Source organism: Nelusetta ayraudi, unplaced genomic scaffold, assembly GCF_046127955.1.
Source record: "Nelusetta ayraudi isolate G7.1 ecotype Tasmania unplaced genomic scaffold, CSIRO-AGI_Nayr_v1 ptg000018l, whole genome shotgun sequence".
Classification (NCBI taxonomy): Eukaryota; Metazoa; Chordata; class Actinopteri; order Tetraodontiformes; family Monacanthidae; genus Nelusetta; species Nelusetta ayraudi.
In genome coordinates this window covers 3085001-3104462 of record NW_027466068.1, presented here as the reverse complement: position 1 = coordinate 3104462, position 19462 = coordinate 3085001, and the positions used below count along the sequence as shown (strand labels likewise).

Genomic DNA, 19462 nt, shown 5'->3' with positions numbered 1-19462 from the left:
TCCCCCCCCCCCCCCCCCAGTCGCGTGCTGTTTGCAGACAGTAGCTACGCAGTGCGTTTAGCAGCTGGAAGTTCTGTAACCGTCTGTGAAGAAAATGCCCGCGGACCTGAGCCAGTGGAGCGGACCGCTGGTCCTGGAGGAGGTGGAGGAGAAGCCCGCCGAGGCTCTGCTCGTCAAATACGAATCGGTGGAAATCGACGAGCTCGGCCAAGAGCTCACGCCAACACAGGTCCGCCGCCTGCAGCCTGCTATCCAACAGTGGCCGTGCATGCTAAAGGCTTGCTAAAGGCTAGCTGGGCGGCTCTCCCGCTGCTAGCCTGCCGGCGGCACACTGTCGCTTTTTTGCATTCGGCGTTCCATCTGCGATTGTTTCGCTTCTGCGACATGTTGGCGTCTGTTTGGCAACAATGCATTGAGTTTGCGTAATGAGAGCATTACGTGTGTCCGGGCGAGAACAGCGCCTCCGAAGGGTCGGACAGGGACGTGCAGCAGCCTCTCACAGCTTCTTCTTCCTCTTCTTCTTCTTCTTCTTCTTCTTCGACCCACAGGTGCAGAACCGACCCACCTCCATCAAGTGGGAGGGCTGTGACTCCGCTAAGTTGTACACCCTGGCCCTGACCGACCCCGACGCCCCCAGCAGAAAGGAGCCCAAATTCAGGTGACGCTGGTTGATCTGCAGCGAGTCAAATTTGGAACTAAGCATCATTTATTGGCATAAATGCAACATTCTACCCGTAAATATACGCATTAAGTGTACAATCACTATGACATAAAAGTAGTTTGCCTTTCATAATCATTTAACCTAACAACTCACTTTCCACTAAGCCCCGCCCCCCCACAACATCCCACCCTCCCTGGTCACAGGTGCTATGCCTAGCAAAGCATTCACTTCTGCTTCATTCGCACCGTCAGTCACAAGTCAAGCCATTTTGATGGAAGGTATTTCTGACAGAAATGATGAGTCATGGCTTGGAAATGGCCACTAGAAACAAGACAGACCGGACTGAACCGCCATGGCTCCCTGGAGCTCACGAGCTCTGCAGTCTGACTTGAAACCACCCGATGGCACAATTTCACACACTGCACCTTTTGAAGTAGCAATGATGTTGATGTGTTGGAGGTGTGAATCAACAGTGGCAGCAGGTGGGGACGCTCAAAAATGTCGCCGAAACTGGCAGTAAACGGAACATTTGTTTGTCATTGAAGGTTCGTCCACTTGCATTGGCAGATGCAAACACTTCCTGTGTGCAGTGAATCCAGTGCAGTCCTGGGGGCGACTGTCGTCCACCGCGCACACGTCTTCAGTTCTGCGTGTGGGCTGGACGCTTGGTTTTTTTGAAAAAAACAAAAACAAAAACGTGCTGCATGGCGCCCCTGTTTGAATGAATTGAGGACATTTTTAGAAGAAGCTAATAAAACTGACGTGTGCGGCGGCAAATGAGAGGCCTCAGTCCAGGACTGAGCAGCAGGTGGCGCTGTTGCTGGGGCAGGTGACGGACCTGCTGGAACCCAGAGCGGGGCGAGGTGGGCGCAAGTAACACAAATAGCATCATGTAACTAAACCTATGATATTGTTTATTATATTATACTGTACTATTGCACTATTATTAAGTAATAATTATGTTGTGGATTATTGGGCTGAGCCCGACAAAAGCCTGGCTCAAGGGAGCCAGTCTTACACAAGGGTGAAAGACCTCTTGTTTTTGTAATGCTTATCATTATTATTATTATTATTATTATTATTATTATTATTATTATTATTATTATTACGTATGTTTCCACCTCATTTTGACCTCCTTAACACACATCTGCAGGTCAGGATCGGTGGAAAAACTTTATAAAATGCAAAAATGCAAATTCTTGGAGCTCCATAGTGAAACACACTATATATCATATTATATTGTATTGTTTTTGTTTTTTATGCTTTCTTTATCTCATAATGCATAATAAAGTCGGCTTCTGCCGCAGCAGCACTTCACAGCCATGATGTGAGGTGACAAATGCAAAATCTTTGAAAGATCTTGAATCTTTAAACTTACAAAAAAAAATTCACATTCAGATTTCAAAACATGTTTGTTTGTTAAATGGGAGAAGTAAAAAAAATCCTCAACCAAAACTTTTCTTCTTTTTTTTAACTTCTAGAATCTGCGTCCACCCCCAAACGCCAGTGAGCCGCCAGCGTCCAGCTGCCTGGCGAGGGCGCTGCGGCGCCACGCGCAGGCCATGGCCACGCTCTGCCGTTGCCGCCCTCACATGGCCGTTAACTCGGTGGCCCGAGCATTGAGGAAGGGGTCTGCGCCCCACCCCTGACCCAACAGCATTTTTTCGCATAAAAAAATTATGCGAAAAAAAAGAAGTCAGTGTTTACCAGGCAAATTGTCTGAAGGCTGTGTCCTCCATTGCCCCCTGCAGTCACTATATAGTCACTGCACAGGAGCTTCGCCATGTTGTAGTGGTGTCTGAATACTGACAGCATGTCATCGTTCACTATTGTTCACTAGTCACTCAATGTATCCCACAATGCATCGCTAAAAGTAGTGGTCACTACTGTGTGTGTGTGTGTGTGTGTGTGTGTGTGTGTGTGTGTGTGTGTGTGTGTGTGTGTGTGTGTGTGTGTGTGTGTGTGTGTGTGTGTGTGTGTGTGTGTGTGTGTGTGTGTGCGCACTCCTGATCAAAATCTTAAGATCAGTTAATGATGATGATGACTTCAGAACTTCAGTCCAGCATGCTGGATGTGAGTGTGTCCAGAAGGCTGCTGGTGGGAAGGTGGTGCCAGGTGGTGGGGAAAATGGCTTTACGAAGGGCATCAGCCACAGTTTTTGGTGAACGTCCCTTGCCATCTATCCCCATAATGTTCTCAACTGGATTTCGATGAGGGGAACACGCAGGGTGGTCCAAAAGAGTGACATTGTTCTCCTTTGTCAGGCGGGCATTGTGCACTGCAGCATTTTCCTGGTGGGAAACCCAGTCGTGCCCACACAGACGAGGGCCCTCAGTCGCGACGGATGCAACACTGCAACACCTCCACGTAGCCAGCTGCTGTGTGACGCCCCCGCACCACCTGTAGCTCTATTGTTCCATTGAAGGGAAACCCCCCCCCCCCAGATCGTGATGGTGACCCCTCCGTTGCGTCTCAGGTGGCATCTCCCTGTCACGCCAGTAATGTACGTTAATGGTCTGCAGTCAGCACCGGTGATGGTCTTCATTCTGCTCCAAGGTCGTCCCATGTCTTGATGGTCCTCTGGCTCAATGCTGTGACATTTGTTTGGGTTGACCGCGTGACTTTTTTTGTCCGGAAACCCTCAGGATCATTTAAAAAAAAAAAAAAAAAAAATCAGAATGACCGTCTCACTGCATTCAACCTCAGCAGCGAAGGGCAAATGTGTGAGAGAGGCCCTGCTTATGCATCTCAATCATCTTAGCCCGTTCAAAGACGGTGAACTTTTTTTTGCCTTTTGCTGTCGGGAGGTCTCGACAGAATGAACCAAATGTGACCAAATGTTTGCAACAGATTTTGGCTTTTAAAGGCTGTGGTCTTGAACTGTTCATCAGCTGATCAACAGCCCAGTTCAGTTCAATTGTTGTTTTCAACAAATTGCTTGCTCTCATTTTTTTTTTCTCTTAATAATGAGACCGCGATGCCAAGACTGTCTAAATATTTGCTTTTTTGTACTGTGTGTGTGTGTGTGTGTGTGTGTGTGTGTGTGTTTTGGCTCTTGAACCCCCGACCCCCCAGTGTAGGAGAGGAACGAATGTCACGTTGAAAACCTATTAGACGAGACTGTAAGAGTGGTTGTGTTGTTCTTGTGCCTTTTTCAAATGGGAGCGTTATTATTGTTTTCTTTTAACGCAATTTAATGTTGGTGATCTAGATGGCTAATGACGTTTCTCGGAATTTAGAAAGTGGTTTTACAGTTTTTTCCCCCCCAATAAATGGGCCTATGTCTTTTTCATATGATTCTAATTGGATGAAGGCATTCTGTGTTGCGACTTCATGATAAGGAAAAAAATGTGGGTCCTGAAACTCCACCAGTTGAGAGTGTGGTGTGTTGGTTTGTCCAAAAAGAAGTGGTACAGAAGTACTAAGCTCTAGAATGTTGAACACTGAACATGACGCAATCATGTACACAGGTTCCCCGTTTCTTTCCCCACGAAGGAAAGTCTCCTGGTGACCTCCCAAGGGAGAAGGAACATCCTGACACCAGACAGAGTTCATATGGGATGAACGCCTGTCTGATTGGCCATTGTTCGTTCGCAGGGAGGGGTCGCTGTTGAGACTCAACCCCTCTGGTTTGCTTCTTCTGGACCCTCCTAATGATTTGGCCCAATACGAGCAGTTGACGCCCTGAGTGTGTGATCGAGAAAGAGGAGGGAGCCTTAATTTGAGTGACCACACACACACACTCGGCATTAGAAGAATAGTGCCCTCTGTTTGAGTGACCGCTGCCTCTGCCTTATCTCTGTTGATCACTACCTGAACTCATGTGTGCTGACCTACAGTATGTCGCGTGCAGACACCCTGTGATTGATCTGTTTCACATGCTGTGCTGCAGTACTAATGCTACTTTAAGGTGTTTGAGCAATGCATTTATTTTGTTAAATATTTTTATTTTCTCTCTCTCGCTCTCTCTCTGTCTCTCTCGCTTAGGGAGTGGCACCACTTCCTGGTGGTCAACATGAGGGGCAACGACGTGTCCTCTGGCAGAGTGCTGTCGGACTATGTGGGCTCCGGACCCCCCAAGGACACCGGTAAGAAAAAAGCCCAGCAATCACCGGTCCCAGTTCAACCAGTTCCAACACCTTCCCGAAAGAAAGACGGACTGGATGTGTGCTCATGTTTTCTAGTCAACTGGTTAAATACCCATTACAACCCCCGCTCCCAGGTCTGCATAGGTACGTGTGGCTGGTCTACGAGCAGCCTGGCCCCCTGTCCTGCTCCGAGACCCCCCTCACCAACCGCTCCGGGGACGGCCGCGCAAAGTTCAAGATCCGGGACTTCAGGACGAAGTACGAGCTGGGAGCGCCGGTGGCCGGGACCTGCTACCAGGCCGAGTGGGACACCTACGTCCCCGAGCTGTACAAGCAGCTGGCTGGGAAGTAAACCCGAGGATCGACACTGTGATTCCTCTCACATGTCTGTGAGGAATCTTCATTCATGCAGGAGAAAAAAAAATAATAGTAAAAAAAAAAAAAAAGAAATCACCCCACCACCATCACCAAACGTCTTCTTTATTATTTCTGCTGAGTCATGTTAGACGTGACTTCACCGTCTCACAGTAAAGGTGTAAAACATTGAAGAGGTGCTGCTGTTTTCTTTCCGACAGGATCCTGTCGACTAATGACTGAGTAACATACACCAGGTTGTTTAAAATATCAAGCACTGACTGACAATGTGAGCAGGTCTGAGTCGGCAGCTGTGCTCACCTGCCACAGATCTTGTTGCAATTCAGGCTGGACTCCAATGGAGCGGCTTCACACTATTAATTAACTGCACATTATTTCATTAGCCAATTTGCCAACCAAATTCTTTATATATAAACATTGATTTCTCCTGAAAATGTGAACATTAAATGTCAGTAAATTCCCAATTTGCTTTAAAAAGCCTTTTATCAAAATATAGTTTCTGATGCTAATAACTGTGAGTGACGCTGACCTGCACAACATGAAGGCAAATCCCTTTGATCAAATACCACCAACACACCCCGAATTTGTGTGATGAGCACTTTATTTACAAATATAATTAAAAGCTCTGACAGATCCATGCTTTCTTTTACCTGGAAAAAAAATTAAAGTGCATGCAATAATAAAGCATCATACTGGTCTGGTTTGTAAGAAAATACACAGCTTGAGAGTTGTGTAAAAGCGAAAACAAATAAGAAGGGGGGGCGGGGGGGGTAAAAAAATCAAATGAAATTTTAACAGAAATGTGGCTCAAACACAACGAGGGGGAGCGGGGAGCTCTGAAAAACTCACTTTCCCCCAACAAAAGTTTTGAGTGACGGTCAAAATGACATTAAGAAAATAAGTAAAAGCTCTCCATAAATCCTTCTATACACAGAGTACAAAGCCCCTCCCCCTGCCTGACATCATTAAGCCCTTTGTGCTCGCTGGGAGTTGAAGTCCACGTGTCACATGTGCCGTCATCATCATCATCATCATCATCATCAACATCATCATCGTCATCATTTCTCTTCACATTGGCTGCAAGTTCAGTGGGATCAGTACAACACACACAAACACAAGTACCGTGACTCACCCACTGTGACCTTTAACCTGCTGCTAAATGGTCACGTTCATCAGCAGAGTACCTGTATGTAAATCATTTGTCTTATCAAATTATCCAAAAAATTTGTTTGTTTTTTTCCTCGTAAAAATGGTGAATAGAATAAATACCAAAAACGTGTCGAAAGACGCAGCGCAGACGGGCAGCTGCCGAATCACCGAGCGATTTCTCGCTGAATCTCTATTTTTTGCACCTCTTGAGATAAAAAAAAGAAGAAAAAGGAAAAATTAAAATCAAACGTAAGATTTTTTTTTATTTTATTAATCGGTTGTAAAAATGCATGTTTGTGGAGCAGCTCTGGCTCACCCACCTGTGCTCATTATTCTCTCTCTCTCCCTCCTCCAAAAGTGTCATCATCGCACAAGAAACGACAAACACTATTTTATTGGCATTCTTACGAAACATGACGACTACAGGAAGTTATCCAGTGATTTTTCTTGTTTTTTTTTTTTGTTTTTTTTTAAAATCATCATCCTGTGACACCACGAGAGGAGAAAAGGCAGGAAGAAGTTTAGGAGGGATCCACTTAACCAATCCACTTTTTTCTTGATCGTTATTATCTGAAAACAACTGATTCCGAGGGATTTTTTTTTTTTATGGATTTTTGTGTGTGTGTGTTTTTTTTTTTTGCGTGTGCTTAAGTGAAGGGCGTCAGCAGCAGTGAACACCTGCACTGTCAGGTACGGTCAAGTAAGGAGAAGGACAGGGCTCGGCAGTGGAGGGGGGTGACGACTTCATCTATAGTCGTCCTTGGGCAGGACGTCCAGGGTTCCCAGGTTCCCGAAGCCCAGCCGCACGCTCTCAAGATCGAAGCTGTCCACCTCCCGCTCCTGTCGCTCCAGCAGGTGTTTGATCCGGTCGGTGCGCTCCTTCTGAAGGGAAACCAGCTCCTCTTCGATCTGTGTGTGTGGGGGGCAGAGGGGGCGGGGGCGGGGGGACAAGACCGGGATGAGCTCTTCAAAACACAGATGGCTGTGGAGTGTTCAGTCTTTGCATCTGCATCCAACCTCCATAAAACATGAAAGCTGTCGTTCAAGTTAACGACAATAAGCGTGCAAAAAAAAAAAACCCAACAAAAAACACCATCCGTGCATTTTTAATACCCGCTTCTTCCTGAACTCAGGGTCCTGGGGGTCTGCTGGAGCCTCTCCCAGCTGCCATAAGTTCATCATAGGGCCACAAAGACTCTCTCTCTCTCTCACACACACACACACACACACACACACACACACACACACACACACACACACACACACACACACACACACACACACACACACACACACACACACACACACACCACACACCACCATGTTGCACAAATTAAACAAAGAAACAAAAAAGGCCCTGCACTTAAGGTAATGATGTACCTGAACAGGACGTATAATTAGTTTTGTTTTCGCTTCCTTTATTACTCTATGAAACAGTTTTTCGAATTTATTTTTTCTTTTTAATTCATAGATTTCTTTTCTCCTCTATCATACACTACATGTTGCTGTAATTATGCAAATTTGCCCAATGTGGAATAAATAAAAAGCATTCTAATTCTAATTAATCTGAGGAGAGCCTGTCACCTAGCACACCTTCCTGTTTCATAGTAGATTTTGTGACTAACAAATTATGCGGAAAAAAAAAATAGAAGTCAGTGTTCAAATTTTTCTTCTCACCACTGACGCTTGAGGTTTTTCCTACAGTTGCAACGACGACACAGCGCAGTACAGCACAGCCTACAAACGGACACTCGCCCCGTCATGCTGTGAAACCGGAGCGTTATGAAGCAGCCGGTGCGTGATGTCACGGCGGGCGGAGCAGCGTGGTCGCAGCCACAGGTGCAAACAAAGAGCCGGCGTGGCGCAACACGACACTGAGCAGACACACAACTCCAGCCGCAGACACACAACTCCAGCCGCAGACACACAACTCCAGCCGCTGCACAACAACCTCGCTCCAGGACAAAAGTGCTTTGAAAATAAATTATTATTATCATATGTAATAATAATAATGATAATAACAATAATAATAATAATAATAATAATAATAATAATAGAAGCTGCAAGCAGCGGCGATGGGGCTGAGCCCGATCATTGCGAGCACCCTCCCCGACACCCGCGACGCACCCCGACACCTGCCGACCCCTCGCCATGCTTACCTTCAGAATCCTGCAAACCCCTGCCGATACCCGCGGACCTCTGCCGACCCCTGTCCCTTTCCCTCGACATGCTACAGGTGGCGTTGGTGGGCCTATCAAGTTCATTCATTTTGACAGAGCAGAGCTCCTTTCTCTCTATAGTGCTATTCATTTTAAATGATGAAATATTTTTTATTATTGTGTTTATCAGCTTACATCATTACTGTTTTTTTCCCCTGTGATTGCCATTATTTTTAGGTGACCTTCATATTCTGTGTAGGGTCCATGTCTGTGTGAGAGTGGCGCTTAATGCCCATGCCCCACGCAGCTGCAGGCTGAGATATATACTAATTTATTGAGACGGATTGCCCCTTGAGATGCACCATCTCGTTTTCAAGGGGGTTCAACATAGAACATACAGCACAATACAAAACGGTCACACACAACATACATAAGGCTCTTACATACTAACCAAGCCACGCTTCAGTCCCCAAGACCCACTGTACCCAGCAAAAGTAGATACCAGTAAATTTCATATTAGCGGTGTTGGTTTTTTTGCCTGTAGGTGGCGCTGTGGAGCACCTACAGCTGTCATTGTTGCATCAAAACAATTTTTTTTTGGCCGATCCCATCGTGGTTAAAGGGGTCAAAATTGGGTCGAAAGACGCTTTAGGCAAAGAATCATAAGTAACATTGGAAAAACAATGGGTCTTTAGCTCTTGCGAAAGACGTGGTTCAAAGCACGTTCGAGCACACACACACACACACACACACACACACACACACACACACACACACACACACACACACACACACACACACACACACACACACGACATCATCGCGGTCCGCCGGAGTGCGGACTCGGAAGCTGCCACCGTGTGGCGACAGAGAGCCGCCGGCAGCTCTGACGGCTGAATCCAGCAGAACCAGAAGCAGCGGGACCTCAAAATCAGAAGGTCCGTCTGCGAGACTTGATGTAATAATAATAATAATAATAATAATAATAATGATAATAATAATAATAATAATAATAATAATAATAATAGGCCACATTGCAACGACACGCATCTGACTCCTGACATGTGATCAAAAAGAAAAAGAAAAAAAGAAAAAGGCCCCCAAACTGGACCATCAGGTCGTAGAAATAAATAAATTAAATAAATAAATAAATAAATAAATAAATAAATCATTAAATCGTTATTTAAATATGTCATGTATTAATTAATCAAAATTTGAAATAAATACAAAAATGTGTTATTAAATGTGTCATCAATTCATTAAACCCTGTACATCAAGTCAAGGCAAATCGATTCCAGATAATTGGTTGGAGAGTGCAGAAATAACTCAGACAATTTCAGTAAATTCCTCTGCTTCACACGCGACATGCTCAGTGTCAGCATGTCCTGATTCCACACAGCCTGCAAGTTCTAAAACATCTCTCACCAACTCCCTCGAAAGCTCATGGAGATCCTCCAGCAACAAAGCCGCCATGTTTTGAAAGACTTCAGACCGAAGCAGTGGATTAGACTGCATTCGAGATAGCCCCGCCCACCAACTTTGATAGGCGAGTTTGACAGATAAAATAAATTCACGAAGCACTGCAACACAGGCCCATGAAAAAAATTAATTAAATAGTGATGTATATATGTATATAGATGTATACACAGTATTTATATTACATAAAATGAACTGGTATTTTAATGAATTAATGATGCATTTAATAACAGATTTTTGTATTTAATTCAAATTTTAATGAATTAATGACACATTTAAATAATTATTCAATGATGTATTCATTTATTTATTATTATTTAAGTTTGGCACTTTTATTACTCCATAGTAATGCATGGGTGACCGCGCAACGGTGTGATGCATTCATGGATGCTCAAAGCAGCTTGGACTAAAAACTGCAACATCAAACATCAACAGTGTTTCATTGCCATGAGACAGACAGAGAGAAACTCTGGTCTCTGATGAAGCCTGCCACTGTCATCCACACCTGTGTGTGTGTGTGTGTGTCTGTGTGTGTGTGTGTGTGTGTGCGTGCGTACTCATGAAGACGTCCAAGTCGTCTTTCAATGCCTGCTGTGGGTGGATGCAAATGGACGAGGTGCAGCAGATAAACCAGCTCCAGCCACACACACACACACACACACACACACACACACACACACACACACACACACACACACACACACACACACACACACACACACACACACACACACACACACACACACACACTCTGTTCACCTGCATTATGCAAAATTGTCTCTCAATGTTTTCAACACACTAAACCACAAACTTTGCCGGCTTCTCGGGTCATGTGGAAAGTCCAACAAAAGCCCAATGACCCTGGGGTGGGAGGCTGGAAGATGGAAGTCTGAAAACAGGGTGTTTCTGCGTGTTTTGCATGTTTAATGCAGCGGCCAGGTGCTGGAGGAGGGACCACCTGCTGCTGTTGAGTTGTCACAGTCTCCACTTTCATACCAGTTAGGCTCTGCCCGCAATAAATACACTCGACAGAAGTTTGGTTGTAATTCTAGAATACAGAAGGTCTAGAATGCACCTTTTGAGGCGACAACCCTGGCGAGTACGTCGTCAGCGGCCCAACAAGAAGCAATGGCTACACTGAGCGTTGTGTGCAAGATGGCAACGGAAATAGTTGAGTTTAAAAATAAAAGCAGCAAAACATGAGAGAGACACAGTGTGACTGGCCGACCATGGTGGGAAGTCACAGCCACCGCTGTCTGGAGACACACTCTGCTGCTGTTGTTGGGTCTGTACTAGCAACAACAACAACAACAACAACAACGCTGTATAGTTTATTTTTAGCATTTTCTTGTAATTACTGATTCATTTTTGTTTCGTATCGTTTTTAGTGCTGTAACAGCATAGTTTCCTAATTTGGGATCAATAAACTACAGTACATCTAATCTATTCTATTCTATTGTATGCAACGACAAATTTGCTCCAGGACTGTGGACCATCTCCTCCCCACAATAAAACAATAATCCACACTGTGTTCCCATCACAGTGCAGATTCAGTCGCCCAGTTTAATAAAACCAAAGAGATCAAACACTCTTTCGTGCTTCAGTCAATCCACATGCTGAACGCCAAATCAATTTCTAGATTGAGGAGGAGGTTTTGAGGCATTTTCATCTTGTGTTTTCTATGTGTTTGTTTCCCATGGTGTGTGATGTAATGCACCACACTACACACTATGGACAGTCAATGTGCATGTTTGTATTCAGTCTACATGGAGCAACTGAATGGACGCAAAACAACCTCCAGACCTCTCTGACAAATTAAGCATCAATCACTAAATCAATCGATCAATCAATCAATCAATCAATCAATCAGAAAAGTGCCAATGTGTCGAGAGTGAGGTGGGCCACCTTCTGTTCCAGGTGAGCCCGGCGCAGCGACACCTTCTGCTCCAGCTTCTGCAGCTCACGCTCGTGCTGCGCCTCCGTCTGCATCTTGATCTTGCTCTGGTAGGCATTGAGCAGCTCCATCTCCTGCTGCAGCTGCTGCCTCAGGGCCTGGCACTCGGCCTCCTGGGCCTCGTCCAGACGCAGCTGGTGGTGTGAGGGTGAGGGAGGCAACAGTAGACAGGAGTGAGGTCAAAGGTCAAATGACGACAGAGGAGGAGAAAAAAACACAGAGAGGCAGAGAGACATGAGGTGAGCAACAGGTGGTGTCAGAGGCACTGTCCAAAACTGGTATTGGTGCTTCCCTAATTATCATCATTATTATCATTATTATTATTATTATTATTATTATTATTATTATTATTATTGTTATTAGATAATATTATTAATTTGTATCTATTGTTTGTCTTAGATGTTCTTCTTGTCATGTGGGGCTGCCGAAAACTGATTTCTACTTAATGTTGGTGACAATGTTTACAGTGACAAATAAGGATTTAATTGAATTTCATTTCATTTCAATGAATCAGTTCAATTCAATTCAATTCAATTCGGTTCAATTTGGTTAATTTCCGTTCAGAACAATGCAGAACGATGTGCCGGCTGCTGCTCACCGCCTGCGAGGCCATCATCTCGTTGATGCTCTGCTCATACTGCTCGGCCAGGATGGCCAGCTTGCGTGTCTGCTCGTCCTTGAGTGCCTTGAGGACGACCTTGTGCTCGGCTTTGGGCGTCACCTCCGTCTGGTGGTGCCGCAGTGCCTTGTACTGCTTGGTCTGCACCTTGCACGTGTCCTGGAACTGCTTCTTGATCTGCAGCTCCAGCACCTGCAGACGCCCGAGAAAAATGGTCAGGCTGGTGGCGGGGGCTTTTTTGGGGGTGGTGGTGGTCGGGGGGGGGGGGGGGGGGGGGGGGGGGGACAGGAGCAGTGGGACACCTGGCAGCTCTGGTGGCCGTCGACTTGAGAAGCAAAATCATGGCAAAGTGGCAGAATAAAAACTGATTTTTTTTTTCCAGGGTTCTTTCAGATTCATCAGTTACATCCTTCTTGCGTCATTTTTTTTTTTTTTTTTTAATTTGAAATGATTCACTGCGTTGCCTGCAGCTTGCACCATCTGACAGGTGTGCCGATAGAAATGGAAAACAAAGAGCAGCTCCGCCAGTTTGTCCCGTTCCTTTTGATAAAAGGGGGGCGGCCGGCGACTCACTTTTAGGTTCTTGGGCTGTTGCCGCAGCTCCAGCACATGCTTGCGGTGCAGCTCGCGCTCCCGACGGTTGTTGTACTCGATCTGGTTCTCCAGCTCTGTCTGGTGCTGTAGGCGGATCAGGTCCATGCGCAGCTTCTGCAGCGTCCTGAGCTGCCGGTGCTCCAGCTCTTGCATGGACTCGTCGTGGCGGATCAGCATGGCGTGCTCCATCTCCTTCTGGCTCTTCTTCCTGTTCAGCTCCTGGAGGGACAAGGGGACGACAAAGGAGCAGCAGAGGGACAAGGGGGACGGAGTGGCAGCAGTAGGACGGAGTGATGGAGGGCAGCATTAGGACGGTGGACGGAAGGGCAGCAGAGGGACAGCAGAGGAACGTGGGGACGGAGGGACAGCAGAGGGATAGAGGGAGTGGCGGAGGGGCAGCAGTAGGACAGCAGAGGAACGTGGGGACGGAGGGACAGCAGAGGGATAGAGGGAGTGGCGGAGGGGCAGCAGTAGGACAGCAGAGGAACGTGGGGACGGAGGGGCAGCAGAGGGATAGAGGGAGTGGCGGAGGGGCAGCAGTAGGACAGCAGAGGAACGTGGGGACGGAGGGACAGCAGAGGGATAGGGGGAGTGGCGGAGGGGCAGCAGTAGGACAGCAGAGGAACGTGGGGACGGAGGGACAGCAGAGGGATAGAGGGAGTGGCGGAGGGGCAGCAGTAGGACAGCAGAGGAACGGGGGGACGGAGGGGCAGCAGAGGGTGAACAACTTCAACTGCTTGTTGAGTGAATTTCACACCACTTCACTTCTCATTGGTTCTGTTTTTTTTAAAACACCGGAGACCTAAACTGCTAATCAGCTTGCAGGACTTTCCCATGAACTCGCACGACATCAGCTTTAACAGATTATTAAATTGTTGCATTGCTTTACTCCGGATTAATAATCTCCTTAATGTGGGACAAAAAACACCTCACATACTGAAGCTAATGAACAGTGGCTGTAATTCCTCCAGGGGAAAAATAGAAACAGTAACTTTTGTTTACGACTGTACGACTGGACGTGTCCAGATCTACAGCGGCAACAAAGAAACAAACTAAACGGAACCAGAAGTTGAGTCGTGCTCACCTCTCGTATCTGCTCTTGCTCCAGGTCGTGTCTCTTGATGATGACTTTGCGCTTGAAGGCCCTGCAGTTGCGGTCGTAGAAGACCCTCTGCTGGGCCAGCAGCTGGGCCTCCTCCTCAGCCTGCGAGTGCTGCATGTTCTCCTTGTGCTTGGACAGTCGCTCCTGCTTCTCCTTCTTTGGCGTGCTGTGGTCCTCGCTCATCTCCTGAGGGACACCAGCAGAGGCGCGTCAGCGCGGCCGTCCATCGACCAAAGTATTGACAGGATCGATACTGAGGTGTACGGCGGTATTGGACCGATGCTTGTGCGATGATATCGGTACTCTTTGTTGCACAGCTTTCTCCTCATTGCCCTCTGAGGAAAGAGCAGAAAACTGCCCTCCCAACACCCCTCCACAACTCTGGTTTGGAAGGACCTTCAACCTGACTCTTTAGGTAGTATCTGTCTATATAACATGGAAGGTAGTTTTCATTGCGCGGTTGACATTGTTAGCTTAGTTTTTCTTACATTGTTTTTTTTTTTTTTTTGCACTGGTGACTTTTTCTAAAACAATTGTGTGGAGCAAAATGAGAATTACTATATATATCTATATCTATATATATATCTATATATCTATATATATAAATATATACAGTATATAAATACTGTCTATACTGTTATATTGTTTTTGTATCATAGTTAGTTAAAAAAACAAAAAAACAATAACCCGTTAATTGGCCTAAAATCGTTTACCCTGTGTTTCACCACCATCACAATAAAGGGAAAAAAATCACAAAATTATTTCAAGTTTCAAGTCCAAAAAATCAGTACCGGTAATACTAGGCCAGGGTTATAATTGTTAACGAAAACGAATGAAATAACGAAAACGAAAATTGAAAAAACAATTTCGTTAACAGAAATAGATAAAATTATAAGACAAAAAACGATAACTAACTCAAACTGTTTTAAGTGTTTAGAAAACTAAACTAAACAAACTTAAATTGAATTCATATTTCCCTTCGTTTTCGTCTCTGTCAAATGAATATTTGCCTAGGAAAAGTTTATTTTTATTTTTACGCAGCAGCACCTAAATGCACCTTGCGTTCTGTGGCGTCACCCCTATTTCACAGCAGTAGGTTAACGAACACGAACACGAACACGAACTCACTGCAGCAGTAAAGTCCGACTTTTTCAAATATGACAAAGAGAGTGATAAAAGCAAATGTCTTGTTACGGCACCAACCTCATTTTAGTGATTTTAGTCACTCCTCTCACAACAATAAAAACACAACCAGCATCACGCCCCACGTCAACACCAGTGAAATGTGGACCTCTGTGGAGGAGGTGGAAGCACCGTGACTGTGGACTGTTGGTTGGTTGGTTCCTCCTACACAGTCAGCAGGTCACATGACTCAACAACTTCAACAGGGCGAGTGAGCATGCATGTGTGGAGGAGGAGGGCTGACACACACGCACACGCATGCACGCACGCACACACACACACCTCCTTGATCTTCTCCTTGCACAGCTTGTACTGCTTCTTCTGTGTGTCCAGGAAGGTGGTCAGCTCCTTCTTCTGCTGGGCCACAATCTGCTGCTGGAACTTCTTCTCATCGGCCAGCACCGTCTTCATCTGGAGGGTGGGGGGGGGGGGAAGACAAGGCTGTTAGAGCAGCGGGAACCACTGACGGTCTTCTTCCTGCCATTTCTACATTATGACAAACGTCACAAGAGCCTTCAAGCCAGAGAGCAGCTGCTGCTTGGCGACTGGTTTGGATGGCCAGTGACGAGTCCCAAAAGTTCTCTATGGAAACGCTAACGTGTCTGCATTATTTCCCCTTCACCAGAGATTGTTATTAATTAAAACAGTGTTTTCCAGCTGGACACTCGCATCTTGTTCTTCTTGTTTGGTTTTGCGTACAGGTTATAAGAGCAGCTAAAGAAGCTTGAACACCATGTGGGTTGTTGTGGATTGTTGCGGCTAATTTAAGAAAAACAATTCTGCTTTTGTTTTTTTTTAATATATATATATATAAAAATACTGTGCAGCCCTACAAAAAAAAAACCCTCCACAGTCCATAAACTAGGACGCACGTCAAGTGATGATTGAATTTATTTTTTCTGTCTGATGTCACGATGTTGATGCAGAGAAATTCCAACATCTTCTGCTCTGCTTGGCTGTGTGTTGATTATGCAGCTGATGTTTCTGTCTATTTATGTTATTTCATTTTATATATTGCTGAGCAGCGGTGGCCACATTACAGCCTGAGGGCCATATATATGTGGCCTGTTCAGCTTTTGAAACGTCCCCGCCCGAACTTGAAGAAATGATATTAATAGCAAGCAAGCCATAAAATAGCTACTCCGTTTTTTAAGTGTTTTGAGAGTCATTTCAATAAAGAACTAAATACCGTGGGGCTTCAAAGACATATTTTGTTCTAACACTTTTGCTCATTTTCAATCCGCATTAAAGCACACGTTTTCTCCAAATCCCATGATATATTTTTTCTCCTATGGGGTAGGTCACCAAAACACATCCATCTGCTCCTGCTCCGCCCCCTCTGTAAATTTTACAATCCCAGTGCGTCTCTGGCGAGGCCCCACCTCCTTGTCGGCGTGGCTGGCGTGCCGCTTGGCCAGCTTCTCCAGCTCGATGTGAGCGTTGTTGGCCTGCGTCTCGGCCTCCTTCTGCAGCTTCAGCCGGTGCTCGTCCATCTCGGCCTTCAGCTTGTTCTCCAGCGCGATCAGCTGCTTCTGGTGTTGCCGCCGCATCCGCTTGTAGCCCGACATCTGCTCGCGCAGCTCGCTCTCCTGCTCGTGTTCATGGATCTGCTTGGTCACCTGCGGACAATGACCACCAGGACCAGCAGCAGGGTGGGGGGACGGGGGTGGGGGGGACGACGCAGAGGTCAGCGGTCAGAGGAGATCCAGCAGAAGACCTGAGGGTCTCACTGAGGTTCCAACAAAGCATCAGCAACGTTTTTAAACTGAAAATTGTAACTATTAGTAGCACTACTACTCCTGTTACTACTACCATTAGTCCCACTACTACTTGTACTACTACTACTACTACTACTTCAAGTACCACTACTAGTGTCACTACTGCTACTAGTAGTACCACTACCACCACCACCATAAATAAATGACATGGACTAGTCCGAGGCTTTTCTCTAGAAAAGCAAGAGTTTCGTTATCAGCTGTATTAAAAGACGGCAGTGAAAAAAAATGCAACCAGCCGCTGGAAGAACATAGGAGAAAAATAAAAGAAGAAGAAAAGAAGCCTGCTTTGGAAAAAAAAATTAAAATAAAATTGTTAATGAGTCTGAAGAAAACTTGATTTGACCAAAAAAAAAGGACACAGAGAGGCTGCAAGATCCCAGATCTGGAAAAAAAAAATCCTCAAACGCAGAGAAGCAACAACAACAACAAAGTCATAACAAAAATATCAATGTGTGACGGCGACATGCAGCAGAATTGGGCCAGTCGAGGGCGGACCGGTTCAGTGTGGCGTCTGACCCGACGGTACTGGCCCTCGCCCTCGCCGCCGCCGCCACCAACCTGTGGACAGGAAGTGATGTCGGTGTCCAGGTGGAAGTCGCTCCTCATTTTGTCGTAGCTGGTGGCTGAACGCCTCAGGACGAACATGGTGGCGACCGACCACAGCCCAGCAGGGACCTGGAGCAGCAGCATCGTCTGAGCCCCTGAAGCCCCACGGCTGAGCTGCGGAGGCCCCGCCCTCCCTCACCCCGACCCCTGCCCCCCTCCCCGTCCCCCGCACGGTGGTGGTGGCGGCGGCGGCAGCGGCCCGTGTGAACTGTGAATGAGGCAGGAGGAGCAACACAAGCCAACCAGAGCACAGAGAAGCTCTGTGAGTCGGGCTGCAGCTCGGCAGGCCAGCCAGCAGGTGGGTCACATGAATACCTCATTGAGAAGGAGGCAGGGAGGCGGGGTGGTGGTGGTGGTTCAGGGGGTGGAGTCAAAGACCGCAGAAACACAGACCAGAACGGTGAGAAAGTTAATTACAGAGGAAAAGAGGAAATGAAACGATGATGATGCTCGGTCAGGAAAAACAATACAGAGACAATGATAACAAAAAGAATGATGATGATGACGATAGAAAATAATCTGAGGAGGTAAGAACATGGCTGAAGGTACAGCTGAGTCTGAATGGGGACTCCTGTGTGACACTTGGCCTCGCTGCCACAAAGGGCCGAGTCACGTCATGTGACTGCCTCTTTCACACAGGCCCGAGGCTCGGGAGGGAGAGGGGGTGGGGGTGGGGGGTTGGTGGGGCAGTGGGTGAGGCTCCGGGGGGGGGCTGGGGGGGGGGAGGCTAAAGGTCTCTGGCAGAACTTAGCAGCAAAGGTAACGTTGATTGATTGATAGAACGTTGATCTTCTACTCGAGCTGCTTCGTCTAGAGGCAACAAGTGAACGTTCCCAGTTTCCAGCTCTTCATTTTCCTTCTGGACTTCACCGAGGGGGCCTCTCGCCACTGACCGTGCACACAATCTCTCCAGCGCTCCAGGAAACAGCATATTTAGCCCTCTGTGTGCAGCCTCCCATGAAAAAAGGCAGGCAGCAGGAAGGTGGTCTCAGACAGCAGAACTGACCCGTCAGAGGTATTCCTGCCCTTTGTGACATCATGACATCTCAACGGCACAAGGAAGGACTTTCCTCATTTCTTGAGACGCAGACAATAGAAAGGCCGGTCGCTGCTTGTGTTTTATTTGCGTCAAAACATGAGGATCATCCACCATATTTATATATATATATATATATATATATATGTATATATATATATATATATATATATATATATATATATATATATATATATATATATATACATACATATACATATACATAAATGGTGGATGATCCTCGTGTTTATACATATGAGCCAGTTGCTCAAACAGACAAGTCTTTTGACATTTTCTGACAACAGCGCAGCTCGCTCCTCTGGACAAACACGACCAGACTGTGAGAATTGCGAGATTGGCCATTTCACTGTGTGCCCCTTCATCGCAATATTGTTTGTTTGATTTCTCACGCACTCTGATACTACATACTGACAAATACAGCGTTGACAAATATGATTGCATTTGTCAATGACTGTATTTTATTTTCAAAACTGCTTTTATTTTGAAAATTAACCGGATTTTCTTTTGTATCTTTGAGTGACTTCCTGTCCAGCTTGACGCGGATTGCTTGCGGCTCGCGCACTAAATAGAGCAGATGCAGAAACGATCGCTGTTCGCCGTGAGCCGGCTGCGGGGGTGCTCGCCGCTTCGAGTCTGGTGTGAACGATACCGTTGGTTAGCAA

General features: G+C 46.3%; 2 protein-coding genes and 1 long non-coding RNA gene across 4 annotated transcripts in view; 2 read left to right on the top strand and 1 right to left on the bottom strand.

The window, feature by feature from the left end:
- On the top strand, positions 1-5297 carry pebp1 (phosphatidylethanolamine binding protein 1). The gene is made up of 4 exons (XM_076025819.1): positions 1-229; positions 549-658; positions 4649-4749; positions 4884-5297. The coding sequence occupies exons 1-4, from the start codon at positions 95-97 to the stop codon at positions 5099-5101; spliced, it is 564 nt and encodes a 187-aa protein (XP_075881934.1). The 5' UTR covers positions 1-94; the 3' UTR covers positions 5102-5297.
- A 148-nt stretch (positions 5298-5445) lies between these two features.
- taok3a (TAO kinase 3a) overlaps positions 5446-19462 on the bottom strand; it is a 62640-nt gene continuing 48623 nt past the window's right edge. For both annotated transcript variants that reach the window (XM_076025801.1, XM_076025802.1), the window contains exons 15-21: positions 16742-16978; positions 15642-15770; positions 14160-14363; positions 13055-13294; positions 12461-12673; positions 11814-11996; positions 5446-7182 (exon numbers count right to left, since the gene is read on the bottom strand). In XM_076025801.1, the coding sequence (XP_075881916.1) occupies positions 7018-7182; positions 11814-11996; positions 12461-12673; positions 13055-13294; positions 14160-14363; positions 15642-15770; positions 16742-16978 (1371 nt within the window). In that variant the 3' untranslated portion in view covers positions 5446-7017. The remainder of the gene's footprint in view (positions 7183-11813; positions 11997-12460; positions 12674-13054; positions 13295-14159; positions 14364-15641; positions 15771-16741; positions 16979-19462) is intronic.
- The window catches only part of LOC142887896 (uncharacterized), a 248-nt gene continuing 164 nt past the window's right edge, over positions 19379-19462 (top strand). Inside the window, exon 1 of the long non-coding RNA XR_012926615.1 lies at positions 19379-19462. This exon is cut by the window's right edge and continues 42 nt beyond it. This is a non-coding gene — a long non-coding RNA (uncharacterized LOC142887896).

Excerpts from the sequence above, each read along its gene's own strand:
- pebp1 (XM_076025819.1), top strand. The coding sequence starts at position 95 with ATGCCCGCGGACCTGAGCCAGTGGAGCGGACCGCTGGTCCTGGAGGAG. Across the intron at positions 230-548 it reads AAGAGCTCACGCCAACACAG|GTGCAGAACCGACCCACCTC; the intron begins GTCCGCCGCCTG and ends TTCGACCCACAG. Across the intron at positions 659-4,648 it reads AGAAAGGAGCCCAAATTCAG|GGAGTGGCACCACTTCCTGG; the intron begins GTGACGCTGGTT and ends TCTCTCGCTTAG.